The following is a 9,363-nucleotide window of genomic DNA, read 5'->3' on the forward strand; positions in this document are numbered from 1 at the left end:
TGTGTGCGGCTCAACACCACTTTCCGTGAGACTCTCAAACCGGCTAGAAGATTTCTCATCACGCTAATTAGCCTGGCTCCATGGTAGACAAAACTGTCATCCTTTGGGGTAGGTCTAAGTGGCAGAGAGGAGAAAGCTCGAAAGGAGGGGCCGGGACACCGTCTGGAAGAGGCGGGCACAGTCCCTGCTAGTCCTGCCTCAGTCGGGCCCTCCTCCATAGACCACGCCCCGGAGAGCTCCGCCCCCGGGCCCGCCCCGCGGCGCATTGTGGGATCTGTGCGCCCCACCGGAGCGGGACGCAGCGCTAGGTCATGGGGATCCAGCCGGTAAGACCCTCGTTTTAAGCCCGAGGTCACCGCCTCAGCTGGTTCTGGGCAGTCTACCCGGCGGGGCTGTGCTATACCCCACCTTGGATGCTGGAGTCTCGCTGCACCAGCTTCGGGCTGGGCTCGCTGCTACACTCGCTTCTGCGGCTTTGGCATGCGTTCTCGCTGGAGCTCAGGATCGCCACTCCTGGTCCCGCACCACTCCCTGGCTCTTCCTCAGAAGAGCGTGGTGATCACGCTTCCTCCTCTATCCACAGAGCCCGGTCTTGCTAGCCTCTCTGGGGGTGGGGCTGCTTTCTCTGCTCGGCCTGGCTCTGGGTACCTACTTGGTTCGAAGATCCCGCCGGCCGCAGGTTACTCTCCAGGACCCGGATGAGAAGTATCTGCTGCGATTGCTAGACAAGACGGTAAGTTGTGAAGAAGGGGACTAGGGCGGAGAGTGGACCGAAGTTCTCTTAGTTTGAGGGATAACATCCAAGGTGGTTGGATTGCTCCAAGAGACTTGGCAGGCCAGACCTGCTTGATGAAACATCTTGTCATCCATCCTCTAGACAGTGAGCCACAACACCAGGAGGTTCCGCTTTGCCCTGCCCACCGCCCACCACATTCTGGGGCTGCCTGTGGGTAAGGAAAATGGAGTGGGCTTCTCTCCTTGGCATCCTATGAGAGCGAGTCACTGCTTAGTTATTTTTCCTGTGCTCACAATTGCCCTTCTGTCAGTCCTTCCGCCTGTTAGGGATCTCTCCTTTAGGGTGTGGCTTCTGTGCTCCTAGGCCTCCCTAACCTCCAGTCTTCCCTCTTTCCTAAGGACTTACTATAACCGGCTTCTTATCCCAGAAAACACTAATTTCTTCCCATTATGCAAATCCTCTGCTCACCTGCTGCTGCTAAGGTTCTTACAGGAGGGTGTTTCAAAGGTGGGAGTACTGCTGGGGGCCCCTCTCTGTGGGACAGTTCCTTGAACCCCACACCAAGAAGCCAAACATCCTTTTCTCTCAATCTGAGTCTTTTGAAAGGTGACAGGCCACAGCACATCCACTGCGACTTGTGTCTCTCTCCCCATGATTCCCAGGCAAGCATGTCTACCTCTCTGCCCGAATTGATGGCAGCCTGGTCATCAGGCCTTACACCCCTGTCACCAGTGATGAAGACCAAGGCTATGTAGATCTTGTCATCAAGGTAAGTGTATAGAAAGGAAATCTCGGGGCAGGGGAGATGGCCGGGTTGTTGGGTAAAGCAATTACCATCCAATCCTCAGTTTGGACCCATGCAAAAGTTGAAATCTCGGCATGCCTCTACTGGAAAGTGGGAAACGGATACCTGAGGATTACCAGAAACTCAGAGTTTGGGAGAAGCTAGCCTTTCAAGAACAAGAGAGATCCTGTCTCGAACAAGATGAAAGACACTGAACAATGCCTGAGGTTGTTCTTTGGCCTCTCCACACTTTCTAGGACAGGTGTGCGTGAGCACACAAACACACATTACATACATCACACATGTATGTATACATGTGTATACACACACAGAGACACCAAAAAAAAAAAAAAATGAATCCAGAAACTCTGTGGGATTTTTAGAAGCTTCCTAGATTCCTCTGACAATCAGGAAGTAATGAATCCTTTGTGGGTCTAAGGGAAGGGAGAAAAGATTATGGGTGTAATAAGTTCTGACTTGGTTTTCATTACATCTCAAATGTGGCATTTTCTCCCTTTCTGCCTCATCAGGTTTATCTGAAAGGTGTGCACCCCAAATTTCCTGAAGGAGGGAAGATGTCTCAGTACCTGGACAGCCTGAAGATTGGGGACGTGGTGGAGTTCCGGGGGCCGAGTGGGTTGCTCAGTTACGCTGGGAAAGGTGAGTGTCTGTCTTTTCCTTCCTCCAGTCTCTCTTCTGCCCTTACTGTCCAAGGCCCCCAGGCCCATCCCCACCCCAGTCCCATCCCCCACCAAAGTCTGCATGTTGCACTGGTGTACGTGTGCAAGGTCTCCTGAAGCACCCATGCTGTGGGAAAGGCAGGTTTCTCTTTGTGGAGATCACCAAAGTAAACCTATTTCCCCCACACACACACTTCCCTCACCAAAGAGTTCCCTCTGGCTAAGAACCAAAAGAGAACGCTTTTAGTCTTTCCCAAGAAAACAGCTGGGTACCATGTCATGTCTCCTGTGATGCTCTGGAAATCCACCCCAGCCCCCAGCCTACCACCTTCACCAGGGAGCAATCTTCTGCCAGAGGTCTTTGCTCTGCACACCTCCCTTGCCCGTGCTGCTTCTGAATCTTGAGGCTGTGTGGGATCCCTGGGCTCTTAAATGTGGCTTCTGTGCCCACACTGTGTCCACTGATTGACTAAGAAGCAGACAGCCCAGCGCCATTGTCCTTCCTGAGTAATTGTCCCTGGTCTCTTAAACTCAAACCTCCACCCAAGCCCAAGTCCCAGGATCAGATTTCATAGCAGCTGCTAAAACAGCCTGGGGCCTGCTTTCTGCTCTGTTTGTTTATTTAGTTCCTGTTTTGGGATTGACTCTGACTCTTTGACTTGGCTTCCCAGGGAATTTTAACATTCAGCCCAACAAAAAATCTCCACCTGAACTGCGAGTGGCGAAGAAATTGGGAATGATTGCTGGTGGGACAGGTCTGTATCACTTGAGGGACATTTTTACTTAGCACTCTTGGGGTTTGCTCTGTGGGCTCCTCCTCAGGTTTGGTACTAGAGGACAAGTCCTTACTCTAGGGACCAGCACTGCCGGTAATTCCCCAGTAGCTGAAGTCATAAGGAAGTAGAAAGAACAATAACAAAAATTCACAGACAGAAGGAGAGCAGTAAATCAGGAGGGTCTTCCACAAACTGAGTGGATTTAAAGACTTCACAAGAAACAATCAAGTATGGCAGTTTAGTGAGCACAGTCAGAGAGCAGCTAGCTACCTAGCACGTTCAGTCCTCTATGTCACAAAAGAAAAGGCAAGAGTACTATATATAGTAGGACTATTTGTTAGATACCTACTACCCTATAAATAGGTAGCTGCGAGCCTTTCCCTTCTGCAAATGAGGGAATGGAGATTCCTAGCGCTTTAGGAATTACTATAGGATTATTTAATTAGTAATGGCCACAGCCAGGATTCTGTGCCTGATTCTGAAGAACATGATCTTACCCCCTCTAAGCATTGTTCCAGAAAGGATATTAGTAATATATGTATGACTTTGTTTTTTGTTTTGTTTTGTTTTTGTTTTCTGAGGGAGGATCTTGTTATGTAGCTCTCTCTGGTTGGCCTAGAACTCTGTCCTCACAGAAATATGACAGACAGCCTTTGCTTCTGAGAGCTGGGAATTAAAGGCATGCACCATCTGGCCTAATCTGTAATGTTTGAGTTCCTATCTCCAACGGACCCTCACAACAAGTGTTTTAGATGAACTCCTTAGAAGGAAGTCTACACTGTCTTCTTTTGTGACTCTTAAGGTTCAGGAAGTAGGCCTTGATAACACGCAAGCGGAGGTCAGGGGATTGGCTACAATACAGCGGAGTGATAGTAAGCTGAGAGGACAGGGCTGGTCAGCGAAGGAGCTAGACAGAGGTGAACATGGCACCTCTCACTGTGGGGTCTCCTCATGCAGGAATCACCCCAATGCTGCAGCTGATCCGGGCCATCTTGAAAGTCCCCGAAGACCCAACCCAGTGCTTTCTGCTTTTTGCCAACCAGGTTGGTTTGCTTTTCTGAGAGCCAGCACTTCAAGTTGGCTGTGTGAATAGATGGAAGTTGGCTGTGTGAATAGATGGAAGTTGGCTGTGTGAATAGATGGGCTGAGACAGACAGAGCTAGCTTGGGGACTATTCTAGCATCTATCCAGGAGGCCCTCTGGGAATTCAGGGTCCTTTGTCACAATAAGAAGGAATGAGGGGACCACCCAGCCCCTACAATGGCAGCTTACACCTTTCTTTAAATCCAGTTACAAGAGATCTGGCATAGCCGGGCGTTGTGGCACATGCCTGTAATCTCAGCACTTGGGAGGCAGAGGCGGGCAGATTTCTGAGTTCGAGGCCAGCCTGGTCTACAGAGTGAGTTCCAGGACAGCCAGGGCTATACAGAGAAACCCTGTCTCGAAAAACCAAAAAAAAAAAAAAAAAAAAAAAAAAAAAGCTCCTCTGGGCTCCAGGAGCAATAGGCACTCGTGAAATGCATTTATATACATGCAGGCAAAACACTCATAAAATAAAAATAAGTAAGGAAGGGGAGCTGGAGAGATGGCTCAGCGGTTAAGAGCACCCGGAGGTCCTGAGTTCAATTCCTGGCAACCACATGGTGGCTCACAACCATCTACAATAGGGTCTGATGCCCTCCTCTGGTGTGTCTGAAGATAGCAACAGTGTACTTACGTAAAACAAATAAATGAATCTTTAAAATACAAAAGTAAAGAAGGAAAAAGGACCTAGTATTAAGCCACTGAAGCAAGAGAAGATGAAGGTGTCTCATGCTGACCTTAGGCCCTTGGCCTTCTTGGGCAAATATTCCTTTGTAACGAGTAAATGAAGGCCCCTTCCTGATCCTCAGCCGCCTAACCATACTGCAAGTCTGGCCTCTCTCTAGAACTTAAGGATGCCTTGGTATTCCTTTTCCTTCTCTGTTGGAAGGGTGTCATAGCAAAGGACTTTGCTGGTGTGGACCTGAGGTTTCTAAGTCTCTGCTTCCCCATTTGCATTTCAGACTGAAAAGGACATAATCCTACGGGAGGACCTAGAGGAACTGCAGGCCCAATATCCTAATCGCTTTAAGCTCTGGTTCACTCTGGACTATCCTCCAGAAGGTATTTTGCCGTTTCTGAATATCTAGATAGGCCCTCTTTATCAAAATCAAGGCCTTGCCCCTCTGTGAATTCTGGTTTCAGTAGAACAGGTCCTCCTGACACTGCCAGAATCCCAAATCCAGGTTACAGAGTGACCCCTTTGCACAGGCTCCTGTTTTCAGGTGGGTGGCAGGGTTGTGTGGCTGTAGTTGCTGCTCCAACCTGAGGCCTTCTCAGAATCTGTTCTGGGTCTTCCCAAGGGTCTGTCCGGGAAACATCACGTTCTCTTGCTGGTGTGGACCTGAAGCACGTGTTTTCCTCTCTTCCCTATCCTCCAGGCTGGACCTACAGCCAGGGCTTTGTTACTGCTGACATGATCCAGGAGCACCTGCCTGCCCCAGCAGAAGATGTGCTGCTACTGCTCTGTGGGCCACCACCTATGGTACAGCTGGCCTGCCACCCAAACCTGGATAAGCTGGGCTATTCACAAAAGATGCGCTTCACCTACTGACCTACTGAGCATCGATCGCACAGCCTCCTGATCCCGTGTGTGCCGCTCTCCCTAGTCGGTTCTCGAACACTAAGAGGCCTTTGCTGAGAGTGTCAGCCTTTTGTGTCTCATCCCAGAATCTGGATGCTTGCAGAAACAACACTCCTCCAGCTAGGGTGGGTGCAGGTCAAGGCCAAGTCATTCCCTTGAAGCTTCCTTTATCCTAATCTTGTGATAAAAGGTCCAGAAGAGGCTCAAGGAGCAGTCTCTAGGGCCAGAAAGAAGGAAGTGTGTGCATTTGCTATAAGGCTACCTAGTTTCTGAGAACATTTGTGGTCACCTCCGAGTCTGTGGTGAAAGGAATGGAATGGGCAATACATTTTGCTCCATATTCAGCACTTCATTCACTACTTATATGCGTACATGTTGAGTGGGCTGTAGACACAGTCCGGCAGAAACTGTAGGAAAGGAATTATTTCACGGAATTCTAAACCTCAGAGAAAGGAGACTGACATCTCTCTCTCTCTCTCTCTCTCTCTCTCTCTCTCTCTCTGTGTGTGTGTGTGTGTGTGTGTGTGTGTGTGTGTGTGTATGTATGTCTCAGGCCCTGCCCAGGCTGGAGTGAAATGGTTACCCATAACTTAAGATTGCTGCTTGTACAAAGAGCGTCTGGCTGTTCAAATAAATGGAGCTGAGGCCCTGATCCTGATGATCTCAAGGAGTCATTGCGTCTGGGGTCCTTGTCTTCTAATGCCTAAGGACATTGGAAGGGAAGAGCTCCCAGCACAAAATCTCCTGGGTGTTTTAAAGAGCTTCTTAGGAGTTGTGCCACATGGTGAAATCTGAGCTGCCACCAGACCCGGGGCTCATTCCTGCAGCTGTTCTGCAGAGCCAGAGCCCAGCTCCTCCCTGGAGGCTTCAGAGGTGGAGGAAGGAAAACACAGTTCCAGGGGGATGTTAGAGTATGGATAGCCCTGCCAGTGGCCCCTTAAGTTGGTCAGTCTTCCCCTCTTCCTGTGTACCCGTTTTCACGTTATTCATCCTTCAGGGCACCCAGCATACAAAACAAAGTGTTGCCTTTCCACTTGGAAGGGACGTCTTTAAAAAGTAAGCTGACATCACCAGCTCTGAACAGATTTGGTGACTGGACTGAGTTGGCCTCTCCTTAAGCCCATGGGTCCTAAATAGCTCTCTAGGCTAGAGAAATCCTGATCCAGCCTACTCAGTTCTCCCAGGATAGGACTAAAGCGGGGCTTCTTTGTTGGTCTCATTGGGAGAACACAATGCTTTGGATTCAGAAGGAAGGTCATTTTAGTTTTGCTTTTCATCATATTGTATACGCATGGGTGTTTTGACTGTATGCACATTTATGCACCACATAGATGTAGTACTCAAGAATGCCAGAAGATGGCATCAGATGCCATGGAACCGGAGTCACAGACATTGGAAAACTGCTATATGTGCACTGAGAATTGAACGCTGGTCCTCTAGAAGAGCAGCCGGTGATCTTAACTGCTGAGCCATCTCTCCGGGCCCTCAACATTTTTTTTGTCTGCATTTGTTTTTGTGTGGAACCGCATTTCTGTCTCTGGGGCACTTGACGTGAGGCTTATGGGACCCTCAGAATTCACACACACACACACACACACACACACACACACACACACACACACGCACACCAGTGGTGATAGAACAGGCTCTTCAGTAAATTCTGTTGTGTGTTATTCCATCTAATACTAATCTTGGTCAGCTACTGCTCTGAGAGCCACCTCACCCTCAGAAAGGAAATTCTTAGGATTGTTGAACTTGCTGAGGCAGCCCAGCAGAGAGTGTCCTGTGTGGAAGTTTACTAGTCCTTGTTTTGTGAAGAAGTGATTGCAGATGTTTATCAAGAACCTATCATGTGTGCAAGCATATATCCTGAGGTTACAGCTGTGACCAAGGATGGTGATAGATCACAGAGAAGATCACAGCACGGAGTGATTTACACCACCGCAGAGCTGGGGTCCTAGGACATTAGGGTCCTAATAGGAAGGGATTGAGAAAGAGGAAGAATTTACATCTTGTTAGCAGACATGTACCTGGTACCATTGGAAGGATTTTGCCTACATTGCACAATATAATCCTTACCCTAATCCTGTGAGTTGAAGATTAAGGATTTATGAGAAGAAATACAGCGGGTCGGTGGTTGGCAGAGCTTGAAGCTGAATTTTGGATTATCTGTAGTCAAAGCCAAACCTAGAGCTGAGCATTGTCAACTGCTTGGATCTTTTGGAAACCGGTGAGGGAAGAGCCGTTAGAAGATGAGGCCTGAAGCGTGGCTTAAAGCCAGCTTGCAAGGGGCCATGCTTCGGGCGGCGGTGGCTCGGCGCACACCTGGTGGATCTCTATTAGTGTGAATGAGGACAGCCTGGTCTGCAAGCTCTACCCGGAGAAACCGGCTCAAAAAACCCAAACAAAGATTTAAAAAATTAATTTAAATAAAAACATCTTTAAAGGGGAACATACTGAAGAAACTTGGGCTCAGTCAGAAGTTTCCAGGTTTTGTACAGCAGGTAATATATCAATAATAGCTAGTAGCTGGGGCTGGAGAGATGGCTCAGCGGTTAAGAGCACTGACTGCTCTTCCAAAGGTCCTGACTTCAATTCCCAGCAACCACATGGTGGCTCACAACCATCCAAAATGAGATCGACCCCCTCTTGTGGTGTGTCTGAAGACAGCTACAGTGTACTCATATAAATTAAAAAGGAAAAAAAATAGCTGGTAGCTGTTAGGAAGCACTATTTGCCAGGCATCATGCAGACACTGCCATGAAATGTCTTTAATCCTGACAGACCTGACGAAGTAGCACTGTTATCTTTCACTTTCAGATTAAGTAACGGTCTGGAAGGATTCAGTAATTGTAAAAAGATCGTGGGGTGGCTGGGAAAGGAAACTGGATTTATAGAAACCCAGAGCCCATGCTTTTAACCAGAACAAAGTTGACTTTACTCCTGGGGCATGCATCTACCATTTGATCACCTTCTCTAGCATCTACAACCGGATCAGCTGTGCATCGTTCTTTGGAGTCTAAGAAAAAGAACAGTCCCTAAATCCTATATTGTGTTGTTCAGCTCCGGCATAGAAGCACGTTCTATATTGTCTTCTAAGATGTGCCCTCTGGGTCACATGGGAACATGGACTGGCACAGAAAATTGCCAAGCTAGGCCTGTTCGAAACAACTCCCTTTCTGATAAATAACAGGAACCAAAAGTCAAATCCAGTTGAGTGCTAGATTCATGGTAGTCGTTCCATAAATCGCACACCAAAGGAAGTGGGGGAGGGATTAGGAAATTGGATATAGAAATAAAGCGTTTCGGAGTTTGTATGGTAGCCCACGTTTGTAACTCCAGCATTCGGGAGGCTGTGATAGGATGGCCCCAAGTACAAGGCTAATCTGAGTTGCAAAGTTAAACCCGTTCTCAAACAAAAATAAAAGTGTGGGTTGGCGTCGACCTTTAATACGGGCACTTGGGAGGCAGAGGGCGGCGAATCTCAGTTCGAGACCTGCCTGGTCTACAGGGCGAGTGCCAGGACTACGAGGAGAAATCATGTCTTGGAAAAAGAAAGACAAAAGGCGGGGGGAGGAGTTTTCGGTACTAGAGATATACTGGCTTGCCTAAAAGTACAATTCCCAGTACTGAGAGAAGGACAGAAACGTGTTTTGGAACTGAAAAGCGAAGCCGCTGGGTGGGAAACTCGGCGTTCCTTCCCAGCTCGCTGCTCTCTTTCC

At 48.5% G+C, this 9,363-nt stretch overlaps 1 protein-coding gene across 1 annotated transcript; it reads left to right on the forward strand.

Annotated features, from left to right (window-relative positions):
* The first annotated feature begins 240 nt into the window (after window positions 1-240).
* On the forward strand, window positions 241-6,288 carry LOC127697653 (NADH-cytochrome b5 reductase 1). Its single transcript, XM_052200934.1, has 9 exons — window positions 241-326; window positions 584-733; window positions 878-950; window positions 1,399-1,505; window positions 2,051-2,180; window positions 2,872-2,955; window positions 3,934-4,019; window positions 5,022-5,121; window positions 5,439-6,288. Exons 1-9 carry the CDS (start codon window positions 312-314, stop codon window positions 5,609-5,611), a joined length of 918 nt encoding a protein of 305 aa, XP_052056894.1. The 5' UTR covers window positions 241-311; the 3' UTR covers window positions 5,612-6,288.
* The last annotated feature ends 3,075 nt before the right edge of the window (window positions 6,289-9,363 follow it).

Source organism: Apodemus sylvaticus, chromosome 12, assembly GCF_947179515.1.
Source record: "Apodemus sylvaticus chromosome 12, mApoSyl1.1, whole genome shotgun sequence".
NCBI lineage: Eukaryota > Metazoa > Chordata > Mammalia > Rodentia > Muridae > Apodemus > Apodemus sylvaticus.

Coding starts and splice junctions, on each gene's coding strand:
- LOC127697653 (XM_052200934.1), top strand. Junction 1,506..2,050: donor ATGTAGATCTTGTCATCAAG/GTAAGTGTATAG, acceptor CTGCCTCATCAG/GTTTATCTGAAAGGTGTGCA. Junction 5,122..5,438: donor TCTGGACTATCCTCCAGAAG/GTATTTTGCCGT, acceptor CCTATCCTCCAG/GCTGGACCTACAGCCAGGGC.